This window comes from Oreochromis niloticus, linkage group LG8 (genome assembly GCF_001858045.2).
Source record: "Oreochromis niloticus isolate F11D_XX linkage group LG8, O_niloticus_UMD_NMBU, whole genome shotgun sequence".
In the NCBI taxonomy this organism is placed as follows: domain Eukaryota; kingdom Metazoa; phylum Chordata; class Actinopteri; order Cichliformes; family Cichlidae; genus Oreochromis; species Oreochromis niloticus.
The window spans coordinates 14,182,381-14,199,476 of record NC_031973.2 but is presented as its reverse complement, the minus strand read 5'-3'; the positions used below and the strand labels follow the sequence as shown (position 1 = coordinate 14,199,476).

At 40.4% G+C, this 17,096-nt stretch overlaps 1 protein-coding gene across 1 annotated transcript; it reads right to left on the bottom strand.

Annotated features, from left to right (window-relative positions):
• Positions 1-3,767: 3,767 nt before the first annotated feature.
• Positions 3,768-17,096, bottom strand: cpn1 (carboxypeptidase N, polypeptide 1). Its single transcript, XM_003441851.5, has 9 exons — positions 16,631-17,096; positions 14,821-15,017; positions 13,071-13,226; positions 8,814-8,990; positions 8,588-8,699; positions 6,439-6,578; positions 5,306-5,405; positions 4,318-4,436; positions 3,768-4,201 (listed from the first exon to the last, which is right to left on the bottom strand). Exons 1-9 carry the CDS (start codon positions 16,863-16,865, stop codon positions 4,091-4,093), a joined length of 1,347 nt encoding a protein of 448 aa, XP_003441899.1. The 5' UTR covers positions 16,866-17,096; the 3' UTR covers positions 3,768-4,090.

Sequence of the window (17,096 nt, the reverse complement as noted above, 5' to 3'; positions counted from 1 at the left end):
CAGACTCAGGGAGGGGCGGCCATCTGCTGCAACCAGTTGGAGGTGAGCAGATGAAAATAGGACAAAGGCATGCTGTGGAAGAGAGCCAGAGATTAATAATAACTAATAATTTAATGCAGAGAAGTGTATAAAGACATAGTGAGTAAAAAAGGGGACTGAAGAAGAAACACTCAATGCATCATGGGAATGCAGCAGCCTACAGTGAATCCAAACTGGAAGCTAATTCCACAAAAGATGGCCTGAAAGCTGAAGGCTCTGCCTCCCATTGTACTTTTAAACACTCTCGGAACCACAAGTAAGCCTGCAGTCTGAAAGTGAAGAGCTCTAATGGGGTGATACCGTACTATCATGTCATTTAGATAAGATAGCATCTGACTATTCAAGACCTTGTATGTGAGGAACAGGATTTTAAATTTAACAGGAAGCCAATATGGAAGAAAAGCTCTCTGTCTTTTAATCTCTGTCAGTACTCTTGCTGCAGCATTTTGGATCAACTAAATCACCTTTCAGCTGGTTGTGTTATCTACATGCATAAATGCACAGAGTTGCTGCCATGTGATTAGCTGATGGATTAAACGTCTCCATCATCCTGACTCATTGAATGTGGGTAAATCAGTGTGGGAGATGCCTGGCACTGGTGGACCGCTGGTGGGCTTCATTGACGCCACATTTAACCAATCTACACAAGTGCAACCCCACGTGCACACACACATGCATACTACAGCTGGGAACACTCCAGATCATTAACCAGTTATGAATCGCCAGCTTTGTTTCTTTTCACAGTAGCCACTTTCATCCAAGGGCAAAATGTGGGTCTATTGTTGTCTTTCAATATTTTCCTGCCAGTTAAGCGTCACTACAATGGTTTGTGTGAAGAGAATACACTGGCTGTCACACAAACATCCGATTGTGTTGCCTCTGAGAAACATGAGCTATGATGGTTGACTGGCCAAAAGAAAAGTTATTGTAGTTACCAGACTGATCCGTGAACTGATGTCAGTAAGGATGAATTAATGACTATTATGATTCATTTTTACCATAACAAAAGCTTTAATGTCACATGATAACGTCACATGGTAATCTCAAGCAGACAATAGTCATTTTTTGATTTTAGGATTACTGTGCAGTCGTGTGATCCAAGCACCATTTCATTTTTCTCTCTTCAGAAAATAAAAAAGGGGAAATATCTGGTTTTTATTAAAACATATGCCACTCTTATTGAAGTTGGGTGATGAAATTTAACACATCAACTAAATACAAAGAACAGAAGAGATCAGAAACTAAACACAAAGAAACATACGAACGTGTGCGATTCTCAGTGCATTATCACTTATAAAATGTGTTGCTGAATTACAGTAATCTACTGTTTTTACTTTGTATTTAACTATTTATGGATTTCCTCATGTTTCTGTGGAAGGTCGGGGTCATAAATTCACAGAATGCCTGGTGAAGTACGCTTTTCCTCTTTCCTGTTTGTCAGAGAGAGGGTGTTGTGCTGTGTTGTGTTGTGCCTGTTACAGGAATGACACAGAAAGGCAGTAGTGTTTAAAGTATCTATCTGGAGCAGAATACTCCCCCGCCCCACACACACGTCAACTGTTAACAGCAAAAAAGAATTGAAGGTGAATTTTAGGTCAGCATAATAGAACCAGAAAATCTGTTGTGTCATAAATCATACATAGTTTCACTTTAGTTTCAACCTGTCTGAGGGAAACCTGTTGAAAGAGCAGGTTTGAGACTCCAGTTTGAAAAACATGTTTAGAGGTTTGTTCTCTGGTCAACAAAACATATAAAAGTACACAACAATTTTTTGCCTACAAAATGTTATCATGAAACATGATGATGTCAGTGGCGTTTATGTTTCCACCTAACGGCATCCTTTGCTGCCATCTGCAGGAAGTGCAGGCTCAGTCTTGTGACTTTAGCTTGTTGTGTATCATTTGTTTGAAGCACTACACTGATCAGCAGTTTGTTCATTTGTCTCAAATAGACAAACTTCAGTGAGTTCTTATAGGACCAAATAAATAACAACAAGTCAGCTCTACAAGTATCAAAAACTAGTGTCTGAGTGCATCCTGCTGCCATACAAAATTAAATAGTAACAACATTACATCACAGACGTCTCAAATGTACTTATAACAGTGTTGTAATCTGTATGAAGATAAAACCATCAGGTGAGAAATTAAACATCTAAGCCACTAACTCTAAAGTGAGGGGATTTAACTCTTTGCCACGGTCCACATGTATAAAGGCAGGAATAATTTTAGGTTATTCTTATCATCATCATTACCCTGTAAGGAAACATTACTGTGCTGAGGGGATTGGTGTCTTTTAATGATAACAAATGATGGGAACAAATGATGGGAACAAGGGCTCCCTGAAGTTTGAACATGTTCTATGTGCGGTGACATCTGTGGGACAGTTTGGACCCATCTAAATCCGGTGTGAGGGAATATCTTTTGGAGTAAAAAAACAAAGGTGTCCTTTTGTTGAGAAATTCAATTCAAATTAAAGAATATGTAACTATTTTACTAAGTCCTGCTTTGTTTCTTATGCATCAGTGACATCTACTGTATGCACCCTGAAATGCACATTTTCCTATGAGTCCATATATTATTTCCATCACACACAGAAATAGTCCTAAAGAACCCAAATGAATAAATAAAATAAATATAAATAAATATTCATTTAAATAGATTAATCAGCTCTGTTTTTTAGCATTCTCCTGACTAGAGGAAGACTCGCTTGCATAATAAAACAGAACTATGTGAGAAAGGAAAACAAATAAATATTTTAGTTTGAGGAAAAATTTACAGTCTGTTGAGAAGAAATACAAAAATAAATAAATGAAGAAATGTGTAAATGTAAAAATATAATAAAAAATGGGAATATAAATTAAAACAGGAGTTAAAAGGGTAAATAAAGAATAAATAGAAATTTATTATCATTTTGTAAGATGATATTTATTATATTTAACTTCTAAAATAAATATTTTACTGAAATTCCTTATAAAGCTCCTTATAGGCACTTTCATACAAAAATAAATGATTAAAACAGATTTATGTATTTTTTATTTATTTCTTTTGCTGCAAGATGTAAAGTCAGATGACTGCAACTGCAGCAACAATTCCCTTTGATTGTTAGGGTACCTGGGTCGTTGAGTGTTTTTTAGTTTTGTACCTTTATTTGTGTTCTCATCTTGGTTTATTACTGTGAAGGTTTTGGTTTCTGTTTTTCTGCTTTGGTATCTGTTTTGGATTTTCCCCGGTTCTTCTTGGTTTATAATTTTGTAGTTCTTAAGTTTGGGCTTCCATACTCTCTCTGTTCTGTGTCCAGTTGGTGTCTGTGTCTGCCCTGGTCCCACGTCTCTGTTCCCTCTGTTGCAGTGTCTGCTTGTGAGTCTGTCTGTAAGTTCAGTCTGTGTTTCCTGTTTTATTTTGAAAGTCCATATCTCATGTTAATGTGTCTGGTTTTGCTTCCCTTGTCTTGTCAGCCCTGATTTGCCCCAGCCGTGTTTCCCTCCTGTCTCCCATTCCCTGATTGCTCCCTCTGTGTATTTAAGCCCTGTGTTTTCCGTTGTCTGTGTTGTGATCTACCCTCATCTTACTGTGTGTATAAAAGCAAAATGTTTAAAAATGCATGCCCATTTCAGCGAATCAGTGTATTAATATCTATTATATGCTTTAAATGTGTACCTGAGTGCATTTTTTTTATTGCCCTGTTTTTCAGAGCAATAAACCAGCAATAATAAAGAGGTATTAAATACAGATGGTAAAAACATTTCTTTAATTTCATTTTCACTTACCATCAAATTATTGTAATCAAAACCAAAAAAATATCCTTTACAAATACAGGCTAGCTGTGTTCATACAAATTAAAACTGTTGCATAAATACACCAGCCTTTCAACAGTTTCTTGATACAGAAAAACAAAACCCAAAAAGGAAATAGACGACGCTAGGACTACAAAGGTATGTTATGGTCGTGTATCATTTACATAATTCATACGTGTATGCATGTGTATGTTTTTTGTACGAGCTCTTCTGTGTATTTGTTTATGACTGTGTGCCATCTAAATGATTGTCCATGCCTCATCTTGGGCCGAGCTTCAAGGGGGCTTTAGGAGACGAGAGGTTCCTCCTGCCGTGGTGCGGCTTCACTTTCAGGTTTTGTTTTGGTGCTGGTTTCAAGTAAAAATGAAGCTGTCAGGGACCAGATGGAATAAAAGGTGTGAGTTAGTTTATTTAGAAGACGTAAAAGCACACACCACACAATAACCACAAGTTTGGTCAGATCAACCATACAAGCAGAAACCAACCTGTATGGCCTCAGCTGGTCCCACTGTGACAGTGCTGGTGAAAGGGAGGTAACCGGGCGCAGAGGCTGTTACAGTGTAAGTGCCTGGCAACAGAAGTCTGAAGTAGTCGCCATCAACTCCTGGAGGAGCACATATAAGGAAAATTATGAGACTCGTACAGTCACTGTATCTTAATTAATTAAACATATGCCTGGAGTGCCACCAATATGTCGACAATGACGGTAGTTTTTAACATAAAAAAAATAATTCCCACTAAATAAAGTAAGTTGTTGGTGCCAAATTGGAAACTGATGATGAACCACGTGATGCCATGATGCCAATATGGATCCTCTGAGTAATGTTTGCAGTACTTTGTTAAATATGTGGCATGAAGAATTAAAGTAGTTCTAAAGGCAAAAAGGGGCTTATCCCTGTACTAGCGAGGTGCACCTGTTGAACTGGCTGGTGAGTGTACAGGCTGCACGTCTTGGTATGTGACTTTAATTTCTCTCAAGTTGCATTTCCACCACTGACCAGTAGAGGGTGACTTGCTCCGTTATATCTGTGCTTGACTTCCACACCACACCATTAGATGCACTCGACTGTCCTTTTGCGTGTGAGGATTGAATGCACTTTTAAAATTTGGATATCATACTAAAATTTAGCTACATCACTAAAAGTCTTGTAGAGGTTGCGTCTTGTTTCATTCTGTTTCATTTCCAAAGGATCATATTTTTATGGAACTGAGACTCAAAGTCAACTTCTGGCTGCTCAAGGCATTTGATTCATGCAGAAGTTATTGTTAGTGCCTGCCATTAGTCATGCAGTATGTGTCCTTGTCTCATTTTGAAATGACACACTGATCCGGATGTTATCAAACACTGGTCTTCTATTTCACTGGCTGGGACACTAGACAATCAGTCACTATAAATCCAGCTTCCACACCTATCAAGTTTTGGAGTGAAAGAAAAAAAATAACAACCACATATACACCAAAAGTCCCTGATACCTGCGGTCACGTCATGGTTGATGCCAGCTACTGAGATCTCTGCTTTGCTGATGGGGTTGTTGTTTTCATCATACACCATGCCTTTTATCCCATGATGCACCTGAGAAAAGACGAAACGTGTACATACTTTAAATATTGAAGTATATTTAATAAAATCTATGGTTTGGAAATTGGTTTCCTATCATCTGTTTGATGTGTAAAGCTGTCTGTAGTCTTAAGAGCTTAAAAAAGGAAGGTGACTGAACGTCTTTACGTTTTTTGAAGATGTTTGACCTCATCCAGAAAGTTTCTTCAAAGCTTTCTGCACTTACTCATATTTATTAGCACATACGCTCAAAACCCTGAAACCTAAAGTCTGAAATACTGACTTAAAGTGATTTGATTGCATGTACATTTTGTTACAAAACTTTAGATTTAATGGAATCTGTTCAAATGAAATGTCCTTTCTTGGTATACATTCAGTTTATACCAAACATATTTTCCCAAATGATTGATTATTTATATATATTTCAGTTGCATTTTGGTAAAAACTATTGCCTAATGTTTACGAGAGAATAGATTATACTTGAATATACTTTAAATGTGACTTTTTTTTAAAAGAAAATACTGTATGTGCTAATAAATACGTGTGAATATGAGAGAATCCTAAGCTACATTTCTACACCTCAGACTTAATTAACACTCCTTAGGCTCAGCAGTGTTCAGCAGCTAAAGAAAGACCAGAACAGCATCTGCAGGCCCAGTTTAGTTTGTTTAATCAGTGCTTTGCAAAAAGTGTATGCAACTTGGAGCCCACCCTTACAGAAACATTATTAGTGGCAAAGCATCACTTTTTGAATCTCAGTGGAATAAAGGACATGTTGCTGGCCTCAGACCACGGCCTCGTTTCATCCTCGAAGCAAGGTAAAAGTCAGATTACTCATATTACTCAGAATTTCACGCATCTAATTTTTTGGTCACTTTATCCCGGAGGCGACTGCCAATATTCACAAGACACCAGGGCAGCAGACTCACGACTCTTGGCAGTCGGGTTTTTATGTGTAATAGTGTAGCTGTGTATGTGTGGTGCATTGAGCTCCAATGAATTAAATAGTCTTTCAGTATAACTCTGCCAAATTCTGTCATGTGCAAACCTGTTCTAGGTATGAAACCAGCGCTTCCCGGTTGCCAAGCCATTCTCTCGGCAGTGCTGATGCCGGAGGAAACTTATCGCAGCTCAGCTCCAGAGTGATCTCGAAGCAGTTGGTGTACAAGTAGTTGAAGTCCTGCATGCCTGAAACACAGATAAATATTTTAGGAGGACAATAAATGTATTAATGTGGCTCTTCACTTTAGATTTCCAGGTCTTTGCAACAGGACACATTAGCTATATTTATAGATTCAAAGTGTTTTTTCCACCACTCTTTGCCTCTTAAGGGAGCTGTTCAAAATTTTAGGAGTATAAGTTGCTTTAAAAAAATCTTCTGTTTTTGACTTTACAATATGGCTCCACTTTTCATCAAAAACAAATGTACAAGGAGCCAGAAGGGAGGGAAGGTTCATATGTAACCCCACAGACCCCGACATAACACTTGGAGCATAAAGACCTGGTAAAATAAACATAGCATGCTGCTTCTAAGTGAGACTCTGGGCGTTTTCAGTCAGTTCAAAAGCTCGCATGACTCAAATGAAAAGCTCATCAGACTCACACTGCTGTGGAGAAACCAGAGCAGCCCAGATCAGGACTTACGCATCAAAGAAATGGGGGTTGTTATTGTTGCAGTTACAGATTAACTGAGCTGAAACTGAATATATGCCCAAAGAGTTGGATAAACTTGGTATTTTTTAGCTTCCAAGAATTCATTACTGTAACAGTGTATTACTGTAAGCTTTCATTAAAAAGCAGCACACAAGTTTTCCAGCCTTTAAGCGAACCATGAGAGGGTGAGGAGTTTAAGTTTCGTGCGAGCGCCTAAGGCTGTGTGACTCCTGAGAGGGTCTCTGCCAGGATGAGGAGGAGGTTTAATGAATGCATGTTTTCAGCTATAACAAGAAATTTCACAAAATTCAAAACTCTCTTCAAGCTTCAGTTCCATTTATAGAGAGTTTATGGGATTTTAAACAAAAAAAAAAGAGCGGTGGGAAGGCCAGCTGAGCCGTATGATTTGTTTCAACCTCACTAAAAGGCGAGGTCCTCTCCAGCTTAATTAAAATTTAAAGGATCCTTCACTTAAAGAAAAAGAGGAATTGTCACCACTATCGCTAAGGTTGCCTTGTAGACTTTAACCCTTTAAAGCCTGGACCATGAAATAAATAATTGCCAGAAAAATCAAATTTAAAAAAATGGAGTCAACTAAAAAAAAGAAAAGCATTCCTCTGAAAATGTTCAGGTACAAAGACTCCACTAAAAATAAAAAGTCTAAAGAAGAACTTTGAAAGACCTTCAGAAAGCTTGGAGAACTACTGCTCAAGGTCTGGCTTCTTGGAAGCAAAATACAAAGAAATTAGAGGTGACTCAAGACTTTTTCAGAGTGCTGCATGCTGCCTGCTGATGGTGCGGATCGCATTGAATGGGTGGCTTTTACACCCCCTGTCCGCTGCTCTACTGCTAGAGCAGCTGGCAGTGTGCAGGAGGTAAGGGGGTTTAAGGCAAGCGCAGGGAATGATGACACTGGGGAAGCGTGCCTTACGAGCCAGTCAGTGCATTTCATTCATGCTGAAGGTAATGACAGCTGGAAGCCATCACTCAGATGGGCTTGTCTTTCTTTAGAAGGAGGATTACAGCGATTGTTCCACAGCTCATGGAAATTGTGCATGTAGGCAAGGAACAATGTGTTTTGTATGTAGGATAGTGGACTGTGGGCATTTTTTCAGCTTATTTTTATTTAAGCTGATAATTTAGCTATTATCTCCTTTGGCCTTCAAATTCCAAAATGTCTGGGGGGTGTAATACTTTACTTTCTAAGTAGCTGTTTATATTATGAGTTTGTACATACTGGAATGTTGGCAACCAGTACTTCTCTGGAAACCTAAGAGGTCAGAACAACAGTTAGTGTTGTTGGTGTTGAGCTGCAGCACTAACTTTTGTGGCGCCAAAGCAGCATAATACAAATCCAGATGCAGACTCACTGGCCAAAAATAGATGTAAACAGCGTGTAAATAATTTAGTTTGAATTACCATTAATTCAATTACGAAAGCCAGCCTCAGTAATAATTTAGAGACTGCTCCAAGTGAGTCTCTTGTGCTTTTACTATGCATTTCTGTTGTCTTCCCTTTTGCTCAGGAGAAGACGTTTTGCTCACCTTTGGACAACGAGTACCAGCTGGCCCCATTGGTGATCCCCTCATCAAAGTAGTCACCACAGTTCCAGCCCTTGTGCATCCAGCCGTGAGCGTATGAGTAGGTCCTCGCCAACTGTCATCACACACAAAAGCACACGGGCCCATTTGTCCACGTTTTTCATACGCACACAACAGACAGTGACGGTATGACGTGTGTCACATCTGGAAATTTTAATCTGTCACACACCTTTCTGAAGATCTTGTCATCAGGCGTGGCCGAATAGGTGGTCCGTCCTCGAACGCGGCCATCTCTCGACTTGTCGAAGGGGTAATTAGCCACCACGGCTCCCCCGTGAAGATTCGCTGACAGGATAAAGTTGTAGTTTTGCATCCATTTTATCACAGCCAAAGTCTCTGGTTGAACCTGGGGAGGATGGGAAGCAGGACATTTAGGATTTACTGTACTTGCAGGACCACGTGCATGCATCTTTATTCCAATTCCCCAAATGAAACAATCTAATCCCACTTGAGAACCTGTCAAAATGTCTCTAAATCATCAAATAAGTTATGCTTCAGGATCCCGTACAGTCTTTACGTCACCTGAGATATTTCCCAAATAACATCACTGGGTTGACATCTGGTTTTCTTTTCACCCGAAGCTGCTGGCTTCTCTGGTTGGCTGCTTATCTGGACAAACCCCGGTTTCTTCTGCTTTGCCTTATGCACATATTTTCTCTCTGCCTTTCTTTTTCATTTAATCATTTTGCAAAAATGGTTAGAGTTTAAAGAATCTTCTACTTTGCTCAAGCACATTTAATGATTCACCGAGCTCCTCCTAACTGCATCAGGCATGGTTAGCTTCATGGTTAAAGAATACCAATCATTTCAGTTTATGATAAATTCAATCAGAACATACAAAGTTCACAAACTGAAGCTGGACTTAGCAACAAAGGAGTGGAAAGGTACAGTTACGTGTACATATAATTCATAATATGCAAACTGATTTAAAGGTCTTTTTGCTAATTAATTCATCAAATTCTGCATGAACGGGATCAGCCTCAGCCAGATGGCATCTCCATTGCATTGCTGCAGACCTTGAAATTCCACTTGGGGCTGCCATTTATTTTCTCTGTCAGCGTTAACTCTCCTCACACTCTCAGAGCCATTTATCACGTTTGGAGACGAGGCGTAATACCTCTCCTTGAATATGGTATGTGGGACAATAAACACAGTCTGACTCTGTTCAAGAATAATCAGGCTGATCAGAGCCCAGTGACCTTGAACAGAGCAGCTGTAACCAAGAAGTCTGGCTCCCGTTTTGAACGCCGGCAGGAATTTATTATCTGTAGATCTTTATATATACTTGTGCATCCTTTGAAGTAAGAGCTGTCACCGCGGTGTAGGGTTACACACGGAGGACAGACACGGCCATATCGCAGTGTTAAAGAGCTCTACTAACAACAGAGGATACTACCCCATATTAAATGCAAAGAGAAGCAAATCAAACATTCTGGATCACTTAGAGGATCGCTGACAGTCTGAAGTTAGTTTTCACACTGGGTGAGGGATGTCCTCTGGAGGCCAGTCAAATGTCAGTGGATACTTTTGCAAAAGGAGCCTTGTTTTATGTCGGGCTCTTCTGGGGCTCTGTAAATAAAGCATTTCTAAGAGAAATGAAAGTGAAACTTGGAAAATGTGCTGCTGCCCAGTTCTCAGTCTTATTTTACCACATCTTACGGAGCACACTCAGTTTAGTCTTGCACTTGTTCCAGTGAAGAAAGTTTCATCACTTAGCTAAATTAGTAAAAGCTGCATTCTCGAGCCTGCAGGGCTTGAGGCTTTATGTGAGAATGTAATCCTGACCAGCATAAATGAAGCAGCTGTAAGACAAGCACAGTTACCCTTTTGTGTTTCTGCATCAGGAGACAGTCATATGTCCAGACTCCCTGGCTCTCTGGATTTGCAGTTAGAGGTTAAAAAACACAATTTTCCACCTTTGCTTGGGAACAAAAGCGGTGAAAGAAGGGAAAGAAAAAGAAAACTACACTGAAACCACCTCTGTGTAATGATATGCCCTGTCAAAACTGCTTAAAACACTGAAAAGAGTTATTTTGAGGGAAGAGAAATCAATCACGCATTCATTTTAAAGCACTGATATGACTTTCTTTGTTTCCTAAAGGATAATATTTACTCCTCATAAACTGAAATCAAGCACATTGCATGCTTGCAATCCACTTGGCAACTGGATTAAAGCAGAGATGTCAAACTCATTCTATTTTTCATTTTGCGGGCCATATACAGCTCCAGTTTAACTGGACCAGTGAAACTTCCATTTCTGTCAGTATAAAGAAGTAAACTACACCTTTAATCCATGAGATGTCTTAATATAAGACAAAGAAGTGCAATTTCAAGAGTTCACCTCAGTGTTTCTGATATGGTAACAAACATGCTGCTGTATTAAATTAAAGAAATCCATCAGCACGACTCTGGTTTTAAATTATAAGAATTAAACGTGTAAAATTACAGAAAAGGTTTTGGTAGCTCATTGCGCAGACTGTCCTGTAAATATAGAACAGACTATCACTGCTAATCCAGAGAAAAGGTTTTCATTTTTTTTTACAGTAGACCAACAGAAATGTCTATAGTTGATTGTGACTGTATCATTTAATTACTTTAGTGTAGCTAGTATGAATGTCCATGGGAAGGGCTTTATTAATAGGAAAAGCTGCAATGTAAAACTTGTAAAAATGCAGTTAAAAGTCTCAAATTTACACCCTTGTCTTTGTCTGGGCATTTCTAGCCCCTGGGCCTTATGTTTGACACCCTGTCCTAAAGCATAGCCTGTTTCATTTTCCCCCCCTAATAAATAATTTACAAAGTGAACATGTTATATTTAATAAGACTTGACACGAGCAAGTGAGACCATAAATGCATAAGGAAAACACAGAGGTCATAAACCAAATGAGGGTCATTTTCTCATAGGCTTCTACCCACCTCTTGCCCTGTGACAGCTGAAATACCCCCGCCCCTCCTCCACACCTGCACCTAAGTCGATGAAGTTGATGGGACTGCCCATAAGAAGAAGGGTTTATATGTATGTTTAAGACACTTCCACGCTGATTACATCCATCTTTTCTTTACAGTCTATCACTAAATCTAGCCAAAGTATTTTAATTTGGACGGTTCGAGATATAATCAACTTTGGGTTCATATTTCAGTTCTCAAAACATGAAGCTATCTAGCAGTTATAATAAAAACTGGCTGTCCTTAAGAGGGAGGAATTTTATTTTTCAAGGAAACTATGAACAACAGCCCTACTGAAACGGAGGCTGCAGTCGAGACACCCCCAAGGATCTGACCTTAATAGTTAAAATGTACTTTTTGGCAGGCTAGTGGACTGTTTGACAGCACGCACTCTCATGTTACTCTCCACTGTTCATTTTACACTTCAGTGATCTGAAATAAGTACACATTGCGCTACAAAGGCCATTCAATCACCCAGAATGAAGCCAGGTCTCTCCCACAGCCAATCTGAACTCTGCTGCTTACTCCGAAACTCTGAGGCACATTTTTCTTCCTTAGTCTCAGTCACCGTGTAAGTGTGGCAGGTTTATATAGTTTCTATTCTATGTAGAGAGCATCTGTGCTTTCATAGTGCAGACATGGCAATGTGCAGACGGTTTTGGGTAAAATCGCAGCAAAGTGAGGAGTCAGCCAGTGCCTCGGGGTAACAGTTACACTCTGACGCCGCAGAGTGGGTCACTGTAACTTCTCATGATGGTGATGAAAACCAAAAAATGTTTAGCTGAGGCTCAAAGTCCTCATAAACAGTGCATATAGTTAATCACATGTTATGATGCAGAGAAGAAGAAGGCTGTTGTGCGGGGGGGCTTCTTCTTCTTGGGGCATTTTCTCAGCTCCAGCATCTAAAGAAATATACAAACTTATATGACTTACCAACGCTTTCAGTTTGTTCCAGTTTTCTGAGCTAGGTTGCCAGTTCCCCCACCTGTTTCATGTTTCAAAGACTCCAAATCCAAATGAGGGCAACCACAGTGTCTATGCTAAGAGCTATAGCCTGCGATATGCAAGATAAGCAAACAGGTCTAGGCTATACAGGCACACGGAAAAAAGTCACAAAATGAAACAGAGAACCTACCAAGGAGTCTACTGAGTCTACTCACAGTTTAAATATATAGTCTTTTTTTATTATTTAGCTAAGACACAGCTGGCACTGGAATCTCATCCAGTGCAGATCTCATGAATTTGTTTATGTCAACAAAGTTAAAGCCAAGATAACCCAACTATGTTACAGCTGCTCATTATTCAGCTTCGCTCACACGCTCACACGAGCATGATAAATGCACTCATCCATCCTCCTCCTCGCTCCCTCGTTCTCTCTCACCCACATATGCTCCGAGCCACACATACTTGCGTACACACACGGACACTTTAACACACACATACACCCTCAAACGGTTTCCGTGTATTCAGCAGAACTGACCTGATGCTCCCAGTTGTCCGGGAGGGGGAGGTGGTGGTTTCGTCCTTTGGTTTTCTCGTAGTAGTACATGAGCGCGTTCAGGTCCGGAAAGTCACGGTTTAGATCGATTTCTCTGGCGTTCCCTCGACCCACTAGATAACCGTTGAACTCCGGACCCTGTTGATGCACAGATCACAAAAAAACCCATATTTTTTTAAACTGGTGAGTAATCTTGCTCTTTCCCACCAGAATGATTAAATGATCATATTTTGGCTTGTGACGTTAAGGTTTCCTGAGGTCAAGTTATGAGCTCAAATTTCTCGGAAGCAGTAAAACAAAGCTGAATTTATTATTCCCCAGTCCTTAGAGGCTATCTATAGAGCAACAACAGTCAAGTGTTTTTCCTAAAACGGATTTTTTAGACCGTGCAACAAATCCATGGTACTGAGTGTGCTAATAGCCGGACAGATCCACTGTCACAATCGATTAAAAGTACTGAAAGTCAAAGTACTTTAAGCAAAAAGCTCAAGTTTTTTTTCTACTGCTGGATCTTAATGATGTCATAGACAGCAGGTTCACCTGCTGTGGGCACAGAAGCCCCTCCTACCTGCTGTTATGCCTTCTGTTTGCAAGGGACAGGCAATCAGAAGAAAGCTGTCTTAAAGGGAACAGCATTTTGTCCCCTCACTACAGTGAGCATGGTAAACAATACTCCATCTAAACATCAAATTAGTTAGCACTGTCATTGCAAGCATGTTAGGATGCTAACATTTCAGTTTAGTTAAAAGGTCTGTTTTGCTTAAATGCAGCATCACAGGGGCATCACTAACTGTAGACTTGTTTTATTTTATGAGTGCCTTGAAATTTTCTTATTTGTTTGCATCTTTAGCTCGGACCTTTAATCTTAAATGTCACTATATGTTTTTATATATCAAGTAAAGCAAAGGGGCAATTTAATAAGCTCTTTTTTGATTGGTTTGATTTTCCTCTGTATTTCAGTGCGAGACTTTCTAAGACTTTCCAAAAGAGCTGTCTGACCTGTATGTTGGTGTCTATAGCTTACATTTTCTGATAAGATTTCTTCTTGTTGTTGTTTTTTTCCCTAAAAGCTTGATCACAACACTGAGTCGCCAAGGATGCTTTAAAATGAAACTGCCTTGCCGTTTTTGAACAGATGCTGCTGCACCCAAACATCTGCTGACGCAACTAATTACAGTGCAGTATGTATGTGTCGTCTGAGTGGCAAAGAGAGGGACTGTCATGTGAAGCTGGTCGCTTCAGGACATATCATTAGCCAGCAAGAGACTGTGTGTGTATTTGTGTTGGAGCAGTCTGCGTGTGTATCAGTTGTTTCACGGCCCATAATTACCCCTGACACAAAGTTAGGGGCTTTCTTGGGAAGCTGATAGATGGGATTATTACAGACGCAAGCAAACGGTGGAGAAAAATCATCAACTACTGTTTGACTCGTAGTCGCTCGTCTTACACAAACACACACAAACATGTATTTATTTAAAAATCCAAAAAGAATTTTTTAACAAAAACGTTATCAGATGGATTGAGCCGTGTGGCTCGCAGGTGTTTAGTTTCACTCAGGGACCTCAACATTTCTAATATTTCCACTGCCAAGAACAAAACCAAGGGAAAAGAAAATATAGATTTTTTTTTTTCTCCTTCTTTGCGCGGGAGACGGTTTCTTTGAAAAAACACAGCCAGAGACGTCCCAGAGGGAGTTTTGTTTTGGCACGTCTAAGCCTGAAACTCAAATTACCTGTCTGGCAGCCACTTCGTAGCCATCGGGGTTCATGGAAGGCAGGATGTGGATGCGCGTGTCGTGGATCAGCCTCATGATTCGCTGGTTTCTGGCTCGGTACTCCTCGCACAAGAACTGTGACAACTTGATGAGAAGCTCACGCCCAACCACCTCGTTGCCATGCATGTTGCCCACATACTTGAACTCGGGCTCCACTGGGGAGGGAGTGGAGAAGCAGAGGGGGCACGAAGTTAAGAAAAAAGCCACACAGAGCTGTCAAGTACCATATTTAAAACAGATGACCTGAGGAAACACATGCAGAACGCCACAATTGCAGAAATTTCTTGATAAGGATGTTCTTACAGACGCAAGCTCTGGAAATTGTGCTGACTGAATTATCTGGATGAGTTTATCTGCCATTGTTATGTGTATTTGCCACCAATCTATCAGCCTTGCTCTCTGTGCAGGGTTTCTTCCCCCTGAGGATCCCTTTATTAATCACTGCTGAGGGAAGCAAAAACCCCCAAGCACGGCTGCCAAAGGGCAGACTTATGACTTAACACTAGATACAAATTTGCACTAAATTTGACACTAAAACCATCACATCAAAGAATAAGCACTTGTGTTTTTTTTTTTTCATCAGTGAGATATTGATACTTTCAAATCTGTCAGTGCCCTTTACTAATTGTTTCAGGCATCCAAATGGCATGCTGGGCATTGCAACTCCCCTCTTTTTCTTTAGCACCGTTCCAACTGGCCATGAGTTCACAAAACAGCGCTGGCTCAAGCATGTAGTTTAAAAAGAAAGAAAGAAAACCCACACACACTCATTCAGCAGTATGTGAAACACATGAACTTCGTACAGAGTGCAGGAGGCTTGACCCAGACTACACCTCAGGTCACTCCCCCTTCATGAAGTGTTCAGTTCCTGTTTTTCACCCTCGGTCACCTTGCGACAGAACAGGCCTACATCCTTCAATTCTACTGAAGGAAGCTTCTGAGTATGCAAACACACAGAAAAAAAAGCAGGCTTGGCTGGAGCCAAAAAAGCATTCCCTTCAGTTGTCAAGCTTTTTTTTTAAATGCAAGAATGGAAAAATCTTCCACAGCATTTCCTTGATATGACATTTTGGCCAATTTCCAATGCAAACATTGGAGATAATCAGGCAGTAGCTTCAAACTGATTTACAAACTAAATACCTGAAGAGCTGATTCAGTGGTTTTTGTGGGAGTGTATTCAGGGTTAAATCCTTGTTGGCTCAAAGCGAATCTCTTTGTCATCTGCTACGTTTTGTCAGTGGTCGGATGGCAAAGAAAAATCAAAATGAATCACAGATGTTGACTCGATTCTTTCACTTTTTTCTTTTTTTTCCCTTTTTTTTTTGTTTTCACTTTTGAGTTTTCCTCAGTTTACAGCCAGTGATGTTCAAAGCAGCCAGTTCGGGATCATTTCACCTTTTCCTCCTCACTGTTAAGTAACACAGTGGTTCGGCTTCATAAAGGCAAAATCGAAAGCTTGAGACAAAACCGAAGCCCCTTGCAGACTGCTCTGTCTTCTGCCAGCTATATTCTCATTGTGTGTGGCAAAAAGTACAAGACAGATGAGGAACCAGTAGCACAGGTTGTGCATTTAAAATCTATCATAGATTCATATCATTTTCAGATGTTTATCAGCTTTGTTGAGGAGTTGGGATTAAATTATTAAGCTGTTAAATTAATTCCATCCATCACGTTTTCTGCCAATTATCCACTTCGGGATAAAATACAACATGAAATCATTGTACAGCATGTCACTGGGCTGTCAAACGACGGATCAGGTGTTACTTACATGCTTCGTGGATGCCCGGGTTATCGCTGAACTCCAGGACATAGAGGTGGCGACCCTCCACGCTGTGCCCGATGCTGTAAATGCGCGTGATGTAGGGGCATTCGCTCTGCACTGCAAACAGAGCTCGTACCATGTCCTCGTATTTGTGATGCTGGAAGTCTGAGCCCGACACCAGGAACCCCATCAGCCCCAGCAGGAGAGCACAGAGCCAGGGAAGAGTCCAGGGTTGCTGCATGGTCCCTTAGCCCAGGTTGTGCAGCGCAGGAGAGGCTGGCGAAGAGGCTGCCTGCAACTATGCAAACCACTCACAGGATTTCAGATGTATTCTCCTTCACACACCACACATACTGCTTGCTCCCTGCTTGCTCTTTTTCTTTCATGTGCCCCTTCTTTTCTCCAGCTCTCTCTCTGCCTCCTCCCACATACAGTCCTCTCAGTGAAGAGCAAGTAAGGACAGCCCCCTGCT